The 20,581-nt window shown below is 39.9% G+C and overlaps 2 protein-coding genes across 3 annotated transcripts in view; one reads left to right on the top strand and one right to left on the bottom strand.

The window, feature by feature from the left end:
- The first annotated feature begins 483 nt into the window (after nt 1-483).
- Nucleotides 484-11,507, top strand: LOC124154423 (protein SMG9-like). Its single transcript, XM_046528131.1, has 9 exons — nt 484-641; nt 727-944; nt 1,019-1,080; nt 1,160-1,397; nt 3,102-3,413; nt 3,975-4,122; nt 5,212-5,362; nt 8,058-8,172; nt 11,376-11,507. Exons 1-9 carry the CDS (start codon nt 582-584, stop codon nt 11,452-11,454), a joined length of 1,383 nt encoding a protein of 460 aa, XP_046384087.1. The 5' UTR covers nt 484-581; the 3' UTR covers nt 11,455-11,507.
- A 28-nt stretch (nt 11,508-11,535) lies between these two features.
- The window catches only part of LOC124154422 (formin-like protein 20), a 36,392-nt gene continuing 27,346 nt past the window's right edge, over nt 11,536-20,581 (bottom strand). For both annotated transcript variants that reach the window (XM_046528129.1, XM_046528130.1), the window contains 2 exons: nt 17,170-17,385; nt 11,536-13,013 (listed from right to left, as the gene is read on the bottom strand). In XM_046528129.1, coding sequence (XP_046384085.1) covers nt 11,748-13,013; nt 17,170-17,385 — 1,482 coding nt within the window. In that variant the 3' untranslated portion in view covers nt 11,536-11,747. The remainder of the gene's footprint in view (nt 13,014-17,169; nt 17,386-20,581) is intronic.

Genomic DNA, 20,581 nt, shown 5'->3' with positions numbered 1-20,581 from the left:
CCTCACTCTAACCATAATGGGTGAGGGCAAAACCCAATGCTAGACTAAGCCACTGGCATATCTAGAGTTTCACACATTCAAGGGTAGGGGGGCAAAATTCTTTCCCTGAGTCACTTTGCGTTTGGAGGAGATTATTTGGAGTGTCAGTAGGTATAGGTAAGTAATTTCTACGTTTGATCCCAAGATAACATATATAATTACTGCTTAATTTTGCTTAAAAATTCCTATTTAAATAAATATCGTTTACAGTTGAATTGATTTTTTTTTAATATTGAGAGGTTATTATTGATTAGGTTTACATAACGAGGATAACCGTCTTTCGGGTATTCCCCAGAAACATGGGAATGTGTGTCATGGAATATAGAAGATCGAATCTTCATGATGGTGTTTCTTTTGGACCATTTTAAAAGTCGCGGAACTTTTTATGCGCTTGTTTTTATCGTACTTCATTTGGAAACAAATTCGCATCGGCAGCGATCGGGCCGGGCCGGGCAAAATTTGAGTATTTTATTTGCTTGGTGATATGTTTAAATAATTATTAAATATATGGTGTTTAATCAGTGAAATTACGGAAGTTAAAAATGACTGAGTTTGAGAGGGGCAAAGACAAACGGCGAAGGAAGCCTTATCCTTATTTTAAGGTATTTTATTATTAGATAAATTTCATTCTTGGTTTGCAGGCAGCGAGTAAAATGTTTGTTAAGAGAGATGTGATATCCCCACTAGGATAAAGAGGACCATGGACCAGGGACTTCCGGACGAATGCCGATCTTGCTTACTAAGTCCGACCGAGAAAGAGATTGGGATGGATATAGAGATAGGGATGCCAAAAGTCCTGCCAAACCAATAACATTGGAAAAACCATCGCAGCCCACTATTATTTTACGAAATAGGGAGTGTGATAATCGAGCACTGTCACCTAGTCAGCGGCATGCTCCTATCAGGCGAGTATAGGATTTAATCACTATCGCATAACTTCGTGGGATGTGTTTTAACGATCTGTTATTTTTGCTCTTAGAAAGGACAGCGATACGCCGCAACCTATTTACCAGCTGGTTTCGAAACCTTCTACTGCTGAGAGTGAGTTAAGAAACTTGGTTGATATTGTTATGATTAACATATGCTACTTCAGTTTTGTGAATTAATGACATTTTTGCAGGCGTTAACCCCCTGGCGCCGCCTCCAGAAATGCCATCCAGTGTGAAGCTGATTGACGAATCCTTTCAGTTTTGCACTCCTGAAGCTCTCATCGGCAGTGGATCTACTGTTACCCTTAGTGATTTTCTCCTTGATCACCAAACAGATTTCCTCGTTGTTGGTGTAATTGGCCTTCAAGGTGTGGGAAAATCAACAATTCTGTCCTACCTGGCTGGAAACAGTCCCGACCATAAGAGCAAGTATGTTTAATACTACATATCGTACATAGTAAAGATATGCAGTCTCAGTAAAAAATAATGAGCCAATAGGGCCTGGTCGAGGGCACCTCTTGAAAGCACAAGTAGTGGCTTAGATAGGAAAGGGCTTGCTAGAGGGTTATGCCGAAACTTTTCTTGGTGAAAAGGACTTTTCTTGGGACGCTTTGTGACTGCCTGTGGTTTTTCATTCAGAGACATTTATTTACATTTGAGACACTTACAAAGCAATAGCAATCGAAAAATACTTGATTTATTACTGCATGTTTAACTTCCAAAAATGCAAAATGCAGGTCGCATCAGAGTTGTATACTCATATTGATGATCACACGTGATCATTCTCATAAATTAAAAATTTTAAAAGTATAATGTTGATAAATGTTATTACCATTGGTTATTACAGAAATGGACTTAGTTGTAGAGATTTCTTCTCTGCAGGTTTTTTTCTCCAATTTTCCACCTGAAGTTTTGCTAAATTTTAATCTTTGGGGCTTGGGTTGCAGAAGTTTATATTATTCAATTTTGTAAAATAATTCAGGTCTTAGACATTGATATCAGTACTTAATTTTCTTGCGCAGGCCAAATTTGATCTCTGAAAAAATTGTCATTTTTGGCCTACCACACTGGGCATAAGCCATCTTAAAATCTTGATTTAACTTTATATTTATTGTATCTTTCAGGTATTCATTGAAAAATTTCTTTGCTCTAATGGTGCAAAAAATGGTATACATACTAGTTACATATTCTATTCATTCTAAATATTGATGAAGCTTGAAAAAGTTAATTATTAACCCTTTCGCTGCTGTTCAATCTCCGAAAACCTTCTCTTCACATGCGGCGAAAAGGTTAAAATGCATTTCGTGGGCCCATGGAGCAAGTACTTTAATAATGGGCATGGTACACCCTCCGAAGGGTCACTAATCCGGGACCCTATCCTCGACGAGCTCACCCATGCAGGACCATCTCATCGACCCTACCAGTGGGGGGCCTCCCTCCCAAAAAGTGACCGCACTGACTGCAATTTGAAAAGCAACCAATCAATCCGATCATCAAAAAATGATTCTTTGCATCGCACTCCTGCCAATCAAGCAATCAAGTACGTCTTTGAACCGTGTTTCTGCGATGAAAAATGATGATTTTGTTAACTTTGCTAAAAATGTGGCTGCGGACCACCGGAAAATGTTAATTTTAGCAAAGTTAAAAAAATTGTTATTTTTCATCGCAGAAACACGGTTCAAAGACGTACTTGATTGCTTGATTGGCAGGAGTGGGATGAAAACAATCATTTTTTGATGATCGGATTGTTCGATTGATTTTCAAATTGCAGTCAGAGCGGTCACTTTTCGGGAGGGATGCCCCCCGCTGGTAGAGTCGATAAGACGGTCCTGCATGGGTGAGTTCGTCGAGGATAGGGACCTGAATTAGGGATCCTTTGAAGTGCTTTTGCAAAAGTGCATGGCAGGGAGGAAGAAAAAGTACGTTCACAGCATTCTGCTGTACGAACGTACTAGGTACGTTCACAGCAGTGAAAGGGTTAAACATTTAAAAAAGTTATTTCATTGCAACAGGCAGCGGTTATTGGAATATGTAGTGTGATTTTTGGAAGTGATGGGTATGTGAATGAATGTGGTTGATGATAGAATTGGAATACCGTCGGAATATGATGCAACCTGAGTGGTTTTGTTTAAGGTGCTGCTTCAAGGTGCAGAGCACGGAGCAGGAGGAGAGCAGTTGGCATTGCACAGGAGGCGTGGATGCCTGGGTTAGCGGTGGTGGCACGTCCGGCAGCACAAGGGTCGTGTTCCTTGACTGCCAACCGGCGCTCTCGGCCTCCTTGATGGACCGCATGGCTTTACAAGATAAGAAGTTGGCGGCAGCCGACTTCTCGTCGGCAGAGAATGCGATGGAAGCTCAGTCGCTGCAGCTGGCCTCGTTCTTCCTCTCTGTCTGTCACTTGGTCATCATGGTGCAGGATTGGGCTTTTGATCCAAACATCCTCAGGTGAGGAACCACTTACACATGGACCAATGCATAAATCATCTAGGCATTTATACCTGCTAATAATTGGAAGCAATGGTTCACAAATCTCTTCAGTTGAGGTAGAGTGGAATGCGGAAAAACATAGTTTAATTTTCATTCAACATGAATAAATTCCATAATGAAACAGCTCAAACCATCAACTTCAAGGTTATCACCATTCCAATTAATGTGTGGATGAGGGCTGGCATACTTCATTTTCAATTTCTGACTGAGAGGGCTCACTGCCATTGTTATCAGATGGTGATTGCGTCCAGAGATCACTTCATCCTCAACTAATTGCTTATGTGAGCCACTGTCTCGCAGTTAAAACACCACACTTAATGCACAATACATATGCATTTACAGTTTTCCATACAACCATTTATCAATATTCTTCCTGTGGGAGAGCATCAAAAGACATTTTGATCTTACTTCTATGTCTGTGGTGCAGTGTTAAGTTTTAACCTATGTTTCTTGTCATATTTTCCTTTGCTACTTACCTTTCAGTTTGGTGTCATAATTTACAAACAAATTCTTTTCTAGGTTTCTGCTCTCAGCAGAAATGCTCAAACCATCCACACCCACTACCACAGTAGATGATGAAATTGTGGAATACTTCCCACATGTACTTTTTCTTCAGAACAGATGTCATGCCTCTGACTTCACTCCTAGTCGCATCAAAATGATGCAGGTGAGTGACATGCCGAATTTTAATCAGTAATTGTTTGTGTTCCTTTTCTTTGTGCTACAATTTTATGGTGGTGGATAGGTATGTATGTGGGTTCCAGTGACCTCTATAACTGCACTGATGGGCACTAATGATTCTCAGTGGGTAGAATGTATAAATTTGTTTTTCGTTTTAATGGAATGTGGTCAATATATACAATTTTCTTGTCAAACTTGTCTATGCCAAGGGTAAAGGCCATTTGTTGCTTTTAAAATTCTTTTGTAAATTTCCATTGAGTCACATGATGTGCAGTGCCTTCTTTTTGGTTTTGACATCACTGCAGGATGCACCTGCCATAATGCCGTGCTCTGTGATCTTTCTTTGCGAAATAGTCAATAAAGTACCCTACTCCAATATTTATGGCCATTCTATTATCATAATTTTATTACAAAATACCGGGACTAGCCATGGTGATATCTTTACGGAGTCACCTGCAATGCACAAATTGTGCGAAAAATCTACAGAGAAAAAACCATTTGCCTTGACTAGGATTCGACCCGGTTCTCCTAATTTTTGGTCGAGTGCTCCCTGTGGAAATTTGAGGACTATACCAGACAAGGTTCCACAATGCCAGAAGCAGTCCAAATCGTGTGCGCAATGAATGATTTTTTCTCTGCGGATTTTTTGCACAATATTTGTATATTGCGGGTGACTGCATAAAGATATCACTGTGTCTAGTCCTGGATTCTTAAATTAGTCAAGAGCGACCAGCTATATGTGGTCAAAGTTTGGGTGTTGCTCTCCAGCCGTGGCGCTGTGCACACGATTTGGACTGCTTGTGGTATCACATGCTCTGCAGTCCGTACCACCTTGTTTGGTATAGTCCCCGAATTTGGTATAGTTCCACAGGGAAGAGTGATGCCTCGATAGCTTAACTGGCTAAAGCACTCGACTGGGAATTGCGGGATCTGGGTTCAAATCCTTGTCAAGGCAAATGATTTTTTTCTCTGTGGATTTTTTGCACTAATTTCATAAATTAGTTTGGCTTGGAAATGTAAAAGAATGTGGATAGTCTGCTTTAATTTATAACTGCGTGCAATGGTATGCTTTCAGGATGTCCTGAGCTCAACGTTCTTGCAGTCCCACTTGCAGATACAGAGTGGACTGGGCATTGGCAGTGGCAGTGTCCTTTCGTACCTGTCGCCGTCCAATTGTGGCGAGCCCATCAACCTCTACTTGATGCCTGAGAAAGTGGATGCTGGAGGTGAGTGTGAAATAGTGAATTTTCTCCATGCACTTATTTCTCATGTATTCTTTCTTCAATAATGCTCAACAGAAATCATATCAATAATAATTATTTTCTGTGAGGATCTAATTTGAAATATTCGAAGGGAGGAAACATGTCATTCCAGGCATCCTATGTCGATACCTCCACTGCATAAGTGCTCAACAATCGCCAACTGAATCAAATCTGCTCATCTAGTATTATAAGGGCTATCTAGATGAGCGGATTTGAATCAGTGGGCGATTGTTGAGCATTAATGCAGTGGAGGTATCGATGTGGTATATGAAAAATATAATATGCCTATTTTTTTTACTTGTGGTCTATATAGTGGTTACAGCAGGTCATATCTTTTGAGTTTCCCCACCTTGCATGCGAAGCTGCCATGGAGCCAAGGTAAAGAGCAGTGTATTAACCCATTATTCCCCAGACTGTATGTAGAACTTTAAACTTTGGTTTTTTCGTATTTCCCGGTTTATTTAGGCCTAATTAAGATGAATTTGCATAAAACCTTATTACATTCATCATAATATATGATTTACATAATGTTGCATTTACGCAATGCTGGGATAACTCCGATAAATATAAATAAAAAATCAAATTTTCTAACTTAGGTTGCATCTTTTATTTTCCATCTTCACTTATGATTAAATGTGTGAAAAAGTTCTGTATGAAGGTAAACATTGCAATTTACATGCCCAAACGTTGTATGTGATTTGCACAATTGACATCTTCACCGGGAGTTATCAGTATTCCTTTGGATGAAATGCCCTATTCTGTCTTGACGGACTTGCTGGCGTATGTCATTTTTCCTAGGGCGTCCCGCATATGCGCACTGATTTTTATGCCAATTGTCATCAGCCTTTGTATTGGAAAGTACTTCTTGCCTCAGTAAAATTCTTACGATCTCAAACCGGGAGTATAACTGAGGAATTGCTTTGCCTGTGACTAATGTGTAAAATCACCACGCATTCACCATTGCACTATAGAGCCCATTTATCAATGGAGGCCACCACCATTTTTTCCCCTAATCTGGATACGGTGACATGCAGCAGAATTATCGTGTAAATCTACCCCTCCCATTTCCTGATTGTAGTCGTTGATGACATTCAGTTGAGGAATTGGTTTACTTTTCTTCTGCCGCCAGTTATACCTTTTCGTCCTTACTATCGGTTCAATATTCCAGTTGTTTGAAGCAACGGTGACGACAAAATTATTTGTTTTTTGCCAAATCCTCGAACACGTAAGTGCGCAGTTTCCCATTCTATTTTCTCCTTCTGTTCCCACTGCAAAATAACCATTATCACTTTGAGTTGCCAACAGGCCATATTGAATTGTTTAGTTTGAACAGTTCTAGAACTAGAGATTTTTCAAAATGCCAGTAAACCGAAGAGAAAATTATCCTGAAGTGAAGGATTTTTCTAAGAATTAAAATTCCATAATGTTGCATGTATGCTACGCTGGGGATTAATGGGTTAAAGAGTTGCCATGAGGACACAAAAAAAGAGGCTGTTGATGTTATTTTTGTAGGGAGTTAAATTCTTTATGTCAAAACGGAAATTGACATCAAAGTCTATGTTGGTTGTTATTTGAAATTTTGATGTAAATTGGTCTTTAGTTATTACATTGTCTGGCTCCATGATTTGAGGGTGTGCCTATGGTTTAGGGGATTTCATCCTATTTTAATATTCATGGGTATTGTTGGGCAGGGGCACAGCTAGGAATTAAGGCTGGGGGGATTTCAGTGCAACTAATAGTGTGTGGAGGTTTGGAAAACCCACCAGGATAAGCGGTAGAGCGATATTAATAAATTGCGGAATTTTAAAATAAATGGTTCAAAATGGTGAGTTTTACGGCTTAGGAATATTTTATTAATCCTTACACTATTTAATTAAAAATTTCTCTGAGCTCTGGGGGGAGGGGGTTTATCCCCGACAACCCCCCCCCCCCCTGCACCACTGTTGTTGGGCAAAGGGCTTTGGGCTTGTCTCTTTTATAAATGTATAGGGTAAATAAAAAGTTAAATGTATAATTTTGTATAATAATGCAGATTTGGTTTGATTTGCCTTGATTTTTATGCTAACTTTGATTCAGTTTTGGTCTATATTTGATCTTCATTTTGATAAGTATTTTGGTCTATATTGGTCTTCAAAGTCTTTATTTTTTTCACCCTAAACCTTTGGGAAGCCTGGTGTCACTCTAAACTGAATGTCGATCAAAGGTGTCATAGTTGCCCTTGGCACAATAAATAAAAGTTTTAGATTAAATTCCTGGAAACCTCTCTCCATAAGTCATGGCCAAGTCTTTTCTGCCATAAGTAATGAGATTATATAAATGTTATGGGCTGTAATGATCTCATCACACTTCATTAATGATGAATGCAGAAAGCTCACCCCCATCCTTTACTTACGTAATCCAATGTACCTATCAGGATGATGAGTCTTCACATATTTTTTGACTGGATGGTGACTATCGTGAATTTTCAATGTGAGTGAAGGTCTGAATATAGGGGAATGTGCACTGCCCACTTCAGATTATATTTTATTATTTATTATATTAACACATTGTGACTTCAGATGTTCCTCATGTATCTCAATGGGAACAGGTTTCCTTTTTCTGAGAATTTAAACACGGGAACGGGAAAGAGGATGTGATTTTGATTGAAATCTCTTTACAGATGGAGAAGAGGGGGAGTATCCGAGTTTTGCTCACCTTGTTCAGCACTTGCGCAACCAGATATACTCGCTGCCACGCACTCCACTCACCACCACACCCCTCTCGGAGAAAAACTGGTGAGTATTCATGTTATCATCAGCAATTGGCTTTACTTTCACTAGCTATGTTTGGGGAATAGGGTGACTTTCCTGGAACACAGCTTATAATGAAACTGACAGTGTCCAAAATTTAGTTTAACCAGAGGCACAACATTTCCTCGAACCATATCAATGTGACTGCAAAAATGTGTTATGCCTTTTTTCATGCAAAAAGAACCCAAACAGCCTGAAATTTCTTGGGGTAATTTTGTAAGGAATATAATCATTCTCCATGCATTCACTTGATGATCTTTTTCTCTCACTGTATGTTATTGTGGGTGACAAAATTTGACATGGTCTGCCATTTATGGCAGGCTATGGAAGGGTAGTGTATTATGGCACCTAGGTTAACTTTACTCTAGTAAATACCAAGAATAATCATAGGATGAAATTCTTTATGTATAATGGAGAAAGTGAATCTCAGGTATAGTCAAAATGATCACTCTGGCATTGTAGTATTTGAAAGATCTGAATGTGGTAACAAAATTATTGCGTGGTATCCATGGTTTTGGGACAGTGAATTGTTCTGCAAAGTGTGCCTATGTTCTCAATTCAGTGTTATACTTATGCATTAGTGATGCAACTCCATTTCAAGAAGCCATAGTGTCCTGTCCTTTACATAAAAGAAACCATATCATTTCAGCACCTGCTGCCAGTATATCAAACTGAGGATGAGGCTGTCCTAAAAGAGCCTCTATTGTAACGAACCCAGTGCCTGAATTCTCTCATGCTGTTATGTTCATTGACAATCAATCCATTTTGTATGCTCTAAGAAAATGTTCTGGTATGTTGTCCGACCGCACCATGAATATGCAGTGAGCATATGGGATCCTGTGCAGAAAGTCTTAATCTATGAACTGAATAAAATACATACAAAGAAAAGCTGTGTGGTTCATCAAAAACTGCCATGGGGGTATAGACAGCATAACCCAGATGAAAAGCGAATCAGTCTGTGAGCCACTGGAGACTCGGAGGCTGTGCGCTAGGCTTAGATTGTTTGAAAAATTGAGAATAGATACCTTTAAGAGTGACACTGAAAACATAATATCAGAGCCCCACTATCTTTCCAGGTCTGACAGAAGCAATAAGTTAAGAGAGACATTTAGCCGAATGAATAGATATGGGAATTAGTTTGTCTGCAGAACCATGAAGGACTTTAGTAAATGCTAATCGTAATTTTGCATTTCCTTTTTATATTAATCGGCTGGTGTCCTAACATTCCCTGCCACATGCCTTTTAGGCAGCTTGTGGGGTAGTATGTAGATGTAGATTGTTTACTGATGATCAATACTGTACACTGATGTTGAAATTAATGAAGGGTCCGACACATTCTGTGTGATGGAAGTTTGTAACTTTGGCAGCCAATTTTGCATTTCCTTTTTATATTAATCAGCTGGTGTCCTAACACCCCCTGCCACATGCCTTTTAGGCAGCTTGTGGGGTAGTATGTAGATATAGATTGTTTACTGATGATCAATACTGTACACTGGTGTTGAAATTTATAAAGGATCCGACACATTCTGTGTGATGGAAGTTTGTAACTTTGGCAGCCAATTTTGCTGACTGTCCTTCCTGGACTTTACTTTTGTGATTATATGCCTACGTTGGCCAAATATTGGCTGCTTGGCTTGGGTATATAGGTAGTCTCAGGGTACAGGACTAAGGGAGTTGATTTGGAGTCGGCACAGAGGGGATGAGCTACCAGTCTCTCTGAAAGTGGTGACAAATGCTTACAGTATGGCTATCTCATTAAATCATCTGGGCATTATAACCTCTGACCAATGGAAAGCCCTGGTTCATGGACCCTTTTGGTGTAAGCAGAGTGGGTTGGGTAGCTGGAAAGAGATTTTTCACTTTTAAGAAAAGTTTTGGTTTTTCTCTTTTTTCATGAAAACCAGTGTTCAAATTAAACAATAAAATGTTTTAATGTCTATAATTGCTTTGCTATAAAAAAATCTGTTTCTGAATTGTAGTGAAAAAAATAATGCATGAAGTTCATGGGGTTGTTCATATGTTCACCCACAGCTACATAGTATGAAATAATGTGAAGAACCAAGTTATCTAATAACTACTGTGTTCTGCATTACTACAGTATCCTAAGTGATTCTGATGAGTGGCTTCTTTCTGTAGAAGGTATTGACTCATATGTTTACTAATTCTTCATAACGTTACAATTTACTTAGAATTACTAATTCGCTGAAATTTTTTAGCTGATGAAGAATTCATTAGCTATTTAGGTGATGTTTTATTTCAACTGAAATTGCCTCTATGAAGTGCTGTTTCCATTTTCATCTATTACATTTTGTGTGCATTATCGGACTAACTATTTTACTATTTCATTGGCATAAAACTATTTAAGATATAGGTAATAACAATTTGTGAGTGTACTAGTGTAGGTAAAGAAAAAATCACATAAGGTAATCATAAATGCGAATGCTGCAGGAGATGTTAATCAGAATGTAAAGCAGTCAAGTAAAGGTGGCAGAAGTATGCAATGTTGATTGCCTTTGCAATTCAATGAATGTATCAACAAAATATTGATGAAATTTTCTTGAATTCTCATTAAATCAATGTAAAGCAATTGGTATTGACCCAACCGCCTGATGTTAACGAAAGCCATTCAATTTTTTTTGTATAGGGCCCTTTCGGTACCTCATTCCACTTTATCCAACTGGCACCTCAATGTCTTCACCGATTGGCTACTTTTTAAGCACCTAATTATCTTACTCTATGGTCATAGTGTAGTCTGCCACTACAAGGCAGAAAGAATAAATTCAGTGTTAGCAGTCGTAATTTTTAAATGTTAAAGGTAAAACTGGAAATGATGAGTACTAAGTAGAATGAGATTGGTGTAATAAATCCATGTTTGTCCTCCTCTGGGTGGATCTTACCCATATCTCTCTCTACCTTGCGTTTTTTTCTGCTGTGGCTTGAATAAGTCTATTTTCACCATTTTTGTTCTATAGTATCACTAGTGTTGTCCATGAGTTCTAGAGCTACTTCAAAGTTAACTGTTTTTTGTGATTCACTTTTACATATTAGGCAATAAGCTGAAAAGGCCTTGTTTTACTTTCTTTGTGTGCTCTTTGAGTGCTGGTATTGATTTAATTGGATAGTATGTGCTGTAATTTGTTGGCTTAGCTACGAAAAATATTTAAGAAATTACTTTGATTTTCTTCCAGGTTCCTCTATGCTTCCAAGACATGGGATACGGTGAAGAAAAGTACATTCTTCTTGGAATACAGCCGCCTCCTTCCTTGATACATGCCCTCAAGAGAGTATGGGGAATATTATAAGGCATGATGTGCACTATTGTATTAGAAAAAAATCGAGTGAAATTCATCCCGTTGAAGGTGTGATATAATTGACATATATCGAGTAACTATACAAACAACTTCAAAAGGTATTGTCATATCACTATCTCAGGAGCAGAAAAGTATAGTTTCCTAACTAACTATGAAAGTGCACATGACTTTAATATTCACAAATCACAAGTCCATTCACTGGAAAAATCCATCTGCAGCCCTCCTCCTGGTCGGCATGCCGTGCTCTCCTCACTGATACACAGTGGAGAGCAAGGGCCTCTTGCGGCTGTGGATTGGCTTGTAGGCGTGCTGGTAGACGGAAGCGAGGCGCCAATGCTCTGGGTACTCACGAGCACCTCTCCGGTGGTTGCCTGGCCACAGCGAGAATGGGGGTGCCAGGGTGCTGATGGAGTAGCTCCGCCGCGCATACGGCGCCCTCGGCTTTGGCACCCTGACCTTTGCTCCCTCACTCATTGTCGACGCACTCCCTCCCGCAGGGTGTGCTGTCACAGGCCGACTGTTGTTTGGCTTCCCTGCCTTGAATGCCATCTTGTAACTGCTCGATTCCGAATTTTTCTGTGGGGAGTTGGACTTTGGATTTTCGTTGCACGCACCGCACGATTTGTGGAAGGTGCCGTTGGATCCCATTGTTGAGTTTCTGGTGAGGTTTGGGGTGCTGTGGGATCGCCTCTGACGGCTGCTGTCTTTGGCAACCTGCGGAGCATTGTTACTCGAGAAGCATTGCCTCACCTCATTGCCAAGAAACTGGTTGATTGGGGATGTGAGGTTAGGGCTGTTGTTCTCCTTTTCCTCCCACGCCTTGCGAGGAGGGGGTGGGCGCTGCCACGAACCCCTGCTTCTTTGAGCGGTCATGGGTGTTGGTGGTTTGGAGCTGTGTTGAGATGTAGGAGGGGACTTGGTGGCTGTGGACGTGGCCTTTGAGTGTGGGGGCGAGGTCTGCTTGGACGAGCACGGTGCCTTCTCGATGCCATTATGAGGGGGCATGCTGCATCCTCTAGGGGGTGTTCTGCATCCTCCAGGGGGTGTTCCGCACCCTCCAGGGGGCGTACCACATCCTCCAGGGGGCGTGCCGCAACCTCCAGGTGGTGTGCCGCATCCTCCGGGCATGCCACAGCTACCAGAAGGGGGGGAAGGGGGCGGGACGATGTTGAAAACTGATGGTGCTGATCCTACAATGTGATCCTTCCCATCAGCTTTAATTGGTGCATAAATGTCCCACCCAATTGCTAGATCCATGTCGGTGACCTTTGCCCTGTGCACCTTGCTTGTCTTCACCTCACCCCAGTCCCCCTTGCCACCGAGGGGAGCCAGCGAGGACAAGGGATTCTCTGTGGGCGGTTTGACGGTTCTGAAGATGCTGGACTTGGTGCAGTGAGTGGGGCCAGGATGTTTGTGGCGCACGCTGACAGCTGTGGCTCGTGATATCATCGGCAAAGATGCCCCTGGGTGCTTGGCGCCTTGTGACTCCATCAGCTGGTAGTTGGGGTCCACCACCTGTGGTTGTTGCATTGGGGAATGGTATTGCAATTAGATTCCAGAGTGAATTACATATTTGTTCTTGATAGTTGACCATTCTGTGAAATACCTCATTAGTATACAGCCACAATTAAGCAGTTAAATTTCATACACTACTATTTTATCTGTGATTTTGTAGAATATCTTAAAATTTTGGTATATTGTTGCTCTACCCATTTAAAGCCATAGAATTTATACATGCTAATAACCCATTTTCAATTTGTCCTTTCAGTGTTCAGTTAGAATAAAAAAATTGGGTACAATAAGTAAGGAATATGCAACCAAGTCTACTTCTAAGTGGTAAACCTTTTATTAGGCCTATTTCCTTATGGTGGTAAAATATTACCCTGACTTCTGCTCTTAATGGTGGCTGAGATGTTTGATATTTGCATTTATGAGTCAACTTTTTCTTTATTTTAGTGAAACATATTTTTCTTCAATTCTCTACAGAACAATTACACAAACACTTATGAGCACAGGTTGTTTGATGGTGTAGTGGTGAAGACTGTTTGATAAATGTAATGAATTCGCTCTTGTCCTCGTGATTTTTAGCTTGAAAGAACTTTTTGTAAATGCTGTGCCTGAAATGAATGGAATGGATGGATATACTTGTGCTTATATTATTTCTTCACTGCAATGTGAATATTTGTGAAATTTAATTTTTAATCTTTATAATGACATGAAATCCTTTCTGAAGTAAACTAAGGATTGCTAATGTGTTGGTTGTTTTGAATGGAAAACTTTGTGCTTGGCTAGTCATTAAAATACCATATCTCTCATGTTTATCATGACAATGATGGATTTCACGCATAGGAAATTACTAGGGGTGGAACGTTCGAAAAGTCAAGTCACTGAATACCTTGCATAATGAGCTTTTTACTCTGTTCAATGTTAGAGGACGCAAAGTAAGCCACTTTGTATTTGATTCAGAATACACAGCATGTATCCTCTGTGATTTTCTCTAAATCTGTGGGCAATGGTTGGGTCTTACATTTAGGATTGTAAATTTGGTTGGCTGAATTCTTTAAATAAAGTTTTTAGAGGAAATTCTTAGTGAAACCAAGCATGAAAATAATTATTATGCTGATGACTTGGTGTGAACAACATGAAGAAAATTTATGTACTCTCAGATGACCGTGAGATTGTCAGTTCCTTTTCTGACTCCCCATTGTATGATAAAATATGCATTTTACATGTTCAAATTTTATAGTAACTAGGTAAACGGTGCGAAAATTTTGCGCTTTCACGCTATCAGGGAATAAGTATGTTAATGAAATGGTGTAACTGTATAAATATAACAGTACTATTTTCATTTTTTGTTGTCGATTCCTGTTGATAATAATTCTTGAATACTTTCAACACAATATTTTTACTTATTTGTGATACACGTTATCTTTTAAGCTCCTTACACACGATGTTTCTTTTAGAGAACGTTTAACATTCTTCATACTTCTTAGATTTTATTTTTAATATTTGTCTGCTTAGGTTACGTTTCTTTGGTTTAGTTATGGGTTTAACAGGTTTTTAAACCATTTTTTGAAGGTTAGAACAAAAAAAAGTGTGGAGTCTATATACCTCGAGCGAGTATTTGACGTGAATAAATCGAAATTTTTAAGTAAAATTAATGGGTAAGTTTTAAAATTTGAGATTGAATTTTTCGTCAGAAGCAGGTGATTCAACTTTTAAATTGATACCTCATTTATCACTGTTGGTGCAGTATTAACGGAGCATGTGGAATGACAGAAAAAAGACCTTTCTGTAATAGTTTATATGATTTTGATTTCTGTATTTTAATTTTAGGCTTGCAATAAACTCAGTAAAGCACAAATAATAATAATAATATCTTCCATATGCATGTAATAAATACAAAAGAATGAGGGTGGTCCATGTGCGCAAATATGACTGTGATTTGTATCTGAGATTTGCGTCAGGATTGAGGAGTCGTATTGAATTAGAATCACCTGCAAATTGTGGCAGCATTTTCACATTAGTGAGCTGGACGATAAATGTGCAGTGTGCAATTTTTGCAGTGCCAAGATATTGCATTGTGCAAATTCAGTGGATTATAGTGGAAAACTTTTTCGATATATCCGTGGTCAGTTTTCAAGGAATCTTGAATAGCGAACAGCATCGGTCAGAAATCATAGGGGCCATTCAAAATGTGACGCATAGACATTCCACAAAAGTTTCAAACTACAATAATGAAAAACCGCAAAAGTTTTAACAAAGAGTTTTGGTGATATTATCGTAGCAATTTGATAAAATTTATACCTTCTCTTTGAAAAATTAACTTTCACAATATTCATGGAGCATATTACAGTATGTAATTGAAAAAAATACACAGTATAACCTATGCACATTAAATGCGACTGGGAAAATGATGACTTCGTTGTAAGGGGATCGTTATTCAAAGGCGAGATGTGGGTTGCGGTGTCACAGGATGTGAAAAAAATGTTCACACAGATTGAGAAGGAAATCACAAATGCAGAAATAAATGTGGGGTGTTTTAAAGGGATGAGAAATTCGGACCGCGTTAAAGAATAAAATACTTTTTATGATAACGGTACAAACTCTCAGGTGACCTGTTCCCTTTAGCCCTTATCCCATAATGAATGCTTTTTTTTAAATTTTGACTCAAGAAAAAAATCATCGAATTATAATCATGTATCGAAAAACCCATATATTATACTTGCCAAATTTAATAAATTTGGTGATAAATAGCAGCTACGTAGAATTGCTTAATTTTCATGGAGCAGCGTGGTCATTGATGGTAGATGTGGATAAAAAATGTACACACTCCCTGGTAAACGTCTTAGCAATTGCTACTTACTAGCGGCTATGTGGGATACATTGACATTCTGAATGAGCTTTCGGAGACAATCCTGGGACATTTCCGCGGGCTTGCTATCTCAGCCAAGACGCAGCGGCCGCGTTTTTGATCCACGCCATCAATGCTCGTACAAACGATCTTTTTACTGTCGGAATCTTCTCGGAAGTATCTGTTATGCATTTCAAAAGCACCAAATCGGATCATGTCTGCGAGCGAAAAGTTCATTGTATATGGTTTCGTGTGGTAGATTCGGTCCTGATTACATCGCTTCTATCCCTTCCTCTAGTTCCTTTACCACTGTCCTGCCAGGAGGCGTTCAAGTCTCCGCCTGTGATCATCCCGTAACGTTCGCTATGGTGTCGTGTGATTCAGGATTAAGTATTACAAAATTTTCCCTTTTACATGTGAACTGTTTTCCCTTTGTATCTTTGTAATACATTCATTTCAAAAACCCGGGCTGAAAGTTATAGGGATAGAAAGAGGTAAATTTAATTACCGTGTGATCAAGTGAATGCAAAATTACGGGGTCAGAAACGTGCAGAAGTTTTATGATCCATGACAACGCCCGTCATCTCAGTGCTGATGGAGCCACCTGCTCCGTGAGCAATTTCAATGGACTCGTATATTTTCGATCACCCGCCGTTTAATGAAGACCAAGTGCCGTGTGACTTTACGCTGAAATGAAAATGTGGTTAGGAGGGAAGCGTTTTCAAACGGGCGATGAGCTTCAAGACGAAAGCGAAATTCATTGAAAGTCACTGCCGGCAACATCCTATGAAGAAGAAAAGTTTCCCGGCTTTTCCATTGGTGAGGTCGTCCATGTCTCCCGACGTTTCGAGCAGCGACTTGCTGATCATCCTCAGGGGATCTTCCGAATCCCCTGAGGATGATCAGCAAGTCGCTGCTCGAAACGTCGGGAGACATAGATGACATCAAACGGTGGAAAACCCGAGAAACTTTTCTGCAACTGATACTCAGGGAAAACCTAAGATCATACATACCATGAAGAAGTTTTAGTAAAACTTGTCCACAGGCACGACTAATTCCCCAATCGCCGAGGCGATGATGTCAAAAGGACACCACAAGTGTGTTCAATATTTAGCAATGAACTAATTTTTAATCAACCAATTCGTCTTCTGTTCATGACCCATCGGAGGTTGAAAAAAAAAACAACTACCGTACCATTCAAATTCTGCGCCGCTTGTAGTTTCATCCTTAACCACTAGAAAATCGAAGGCGCTGGAGTCGCGAAACCTGTACCCATTGGCCTTCTAGGACCACCCCCCTCGGACAAACCATCCTTACCGTGTCGGGCAGCGGTTGGTGCCGTAAGTTTTCCTCTGCGCTGCGCTTGGCCAAGTTGAAGGGCGAGTAGTCCGCCGCGACGGGGGGCCGAGGTCCCTGGTTCCCATGACCCACGATGCGAAGGCCCTGGTCCCCATTGGCCACGCTGCGAGAGTCCTGCTCCTCGGTGCCCACGCTGCCAGGACTCTGGTCACCATGGCCCATGCTACTAGGGCTCTGCTGATAAATAGAGAAAGGAATTGGGGGCTCATGTCAATGAGGATACCGATGGAGCTTAACCAACCTCTCTTAATTACCCTTTGTCTGTGATACTTTCCCATATTGTGAAGCATTTTTTTCTCATAATGAAAAGTAGAACTTCGTAATTCCACGTAAATATTTGTTTACTTTTTTGTATTCACTCGGACTTCACTGCCACACCGAAATAAATGGGAGGTAAGCCTACGCAAGCCAGGTACAGAATGAAAGAAACCAGAAAGAAAGGTGATGGGGGAGAGAAAAAAATCATAATGGGAATAAGGGTAGACGAGGACATGGGCGCTTACCTTGCTTCCATTGCGATGCCGACAGGCGCTCGCCCGAGGCCAATGACTGACTTGCCTTGCCAAAGGTGTATTGCACACTGAGCTGTCTCTCCTTCATCTTAGTAGGATATGTCCCGAGCAGAAGAAAAATCTCGAGACGTTCGAATGCCAAAAAATAAACAACAGACGACCGGATTGCGCCGAAGGAAGGAGAGAGGGAATTTTTAAATATGGAAGGTAGGGAAATTAAAAACCTACCTCCCAAGTGATGCTAACATTTTCACTACGTGAAGTTGATTCCATGAAGTCCCGCCCGAGACAACGAATATTTTTTTCTCACTAGAGGATTGTTTGACTGTGTTTGTAGTTTCAATTTTGGATTTATTCTGAAAAAATTCTTATCTGCTTTAATTCAGCATTAGTTCATTGTGAATACCGGCCCATTCATTATTTAAGTCTCTTGTTTATGTGTTGGAATGAGTTTGAGTGATCATCATGATATTCGTAGAAATTTTATGGCGTCAGTTGTTGGGGCATTCCTATCGGCCTTGTTATGCTCAGGAGATCAAGGTAGCTTTGTGCCCATTCATCTGCTGCTCTGCTTAAATTATTGATTAGCAGCAAAGATTCCTTTTCGGTTCATCTACATATCTAATGTACATTGATAATGGTAGTTACGTTTTTTCTCCACTTACCGTGAGCCTAATAAGTAAATGCTTCGTTTTAATTTAAATGAGTCTTTGTCTTGATTAGTTGAGCGTTTGAATTGACGAACGAATCGGGGAAAAATATTCATTGAAGGTTTGTGGTTATTGTTTTAACTGTGCTAATTAGGTAAAAGTTAATAATGGGTTGATCGTTTCCTTCATGTTGTTAATCTTTGATGATTAACTTCAGAGTTAATAGTTTACGTCAATTTTTTATATTTTATCAAATGTCCCATATTATATTATTTTATCCACAGTTTCTCGTCAGCCTCCGCGTTCTTTAATGGTGGCATTTTGTATTACGCATGGACGTAATTATTTATTAATTCACGTTCTAAAATTTTGTTTGTTTTTTCATTGAAAATTGAGCAGATTAATCGGTACACATTCTTTTGGATAGATCATAGCTGAGCATTCTTAGGATGGTTTTTCAATGAGGGTCAGCATCCCGTTCTCTTGTATAGGTTCTGCTGCATTTGGTTCATTTTAAATGGACACATTTTCTTGTTGCTTGATTTTGCCCCGCAGCACTGCTGAAAGAAAATATTTTGAAAACAGTAAGGAGCTATTTACAAATTCTCACTATTGTGAAAACTAAAGCAGTCAAAAAGTCTTATTTATTTATTATAAAAATAAATGTGACTTTAATGGCAATTAGAAAGGAGGAATAATAATAATAAATTAGACCTGCTGCATTGTTGAGATAGTTTATGGTAGTTATGGCATAAAACCTCATCCTCTGTTAATTTTATTGCAATCATAACAATGTGCGCTTTGTTTCAGTTATAAACTGTAGCTTTGTTAAGTATGTAACTCAAGGAAACTATACCAAGCCAACCACCCAACGTTACGATTAGTTCGGAATGAATTATTGTTGCAATATCGTCATGACGACTTTGAATCCTAAATCTCCATTTCTAGGTGAAGTTCTTTCATTACGGTATGAGTCGCTTTTACCTGGTATTAGTTGGTACTGAATTAAGGGTAACATCACTGGGCTGCTATGGCTTATTAATTAATTAGCATTCCACGGCTGTGTAGCAGTTAAGTGTAATAGTTCCCGAGGCCTGAACCCTTTAGTGGGAAAGGAAAGGGAATGGAAGTAGTAGAGGATCAGGTAGGACAAGGCAAAGAATTGATTGAAATTCGAGGAACATAAGGTTATGAGAAAGGGGAGGAAAAGAAAATTGACGCAAAATACACAAACACATAATCGCTAGTACTTGCAGATTTCCGAGGACTTCTTTTACGGCAGTGACCACGCTCGTACAACGAAATATAGCGAGTGAATTAGAAAATACACCCTCACGCTGAAACACATGCCTCGAGAATTCGCTCTGAGAATAAGTTTCCTCTGAAGTTTCAGGCACTCACACGCTCAGGGTTACGAAGTTCTCTTATGCCAGTGACCACACTCTTAAAATAAAAGTGCAAAAGAATAAACTAGAAGTCCACACATACGCTCAAATACACCTCACAGATTTATTCAATGGAATGACTTTCCGCGGAGGTATCTCGAGCTATAACACCCAGGTTTGCCAAGGTTTTTCGAACGCCATTGACCACACTCGTTCAATGAAAATACAAAAAAATAAACTTTTTGATTCGCACACATGCTCAAACACACCTCGCGGATTTTCTCTGAAGGATAAGTTTCCGCGAAGGTGCAAGGCACTCGCGCGCTCAGGTTTATGGACACTTCTCTTTCGCCTACGCAACACTCGCTCAATAAAAAAGTAAACTAGAAAATTGTAGCGTGAGTGCAGTGAAGCGTGAGCGCCATATCTGCGATCTAGCGTGCAGTCTGGCCGTGTTGTCACGCAAAGAGAAGACACGCAGCGAAACCACTCGTTGTGCGACGTCTAAAGGGGAGCCAGGGGCTCCGTGCTGTCGACAATGAATACGAGTCCTTGCCACGGCGCCGTCGCTCCCTCTGCTGAAAATGAAAGAAGTATCCCCCAGAACAAAGGGTGTTTCATGAGGAATCTGCAATACTTCAGGAGATGATAGGGGAGACAATTTTTAAGCATATTTTTTGTCCATGAACATGGGGTCGCCACTCCTTAGTCACTGAGCTATGGCAACGCAATTTTTTTGGATGCACTTTTCTGTTACCATGAAAACGGTTTTTCTCGGGTATCTAACTTTTTCGAAATTTTATTTAATACCCTGAATTTTTAG

Source organism: Ischnura elegans, chromosome 2 (assembly GCF_921293095.1).
Source record: "Ischnura elegans chromosome 2, ioIscEleg1.1, whole genome shotgun sequence".
NCBI classification, from domain to species: Eukaryota; Metazoa; Arthropoda; class Insecta; order Odonata; family Coenagrionidae; genus Ischnura; species Ischnura elegans.
This window is presented reverse-complemented; position numbering and strand designations above follow the sequence as displayed.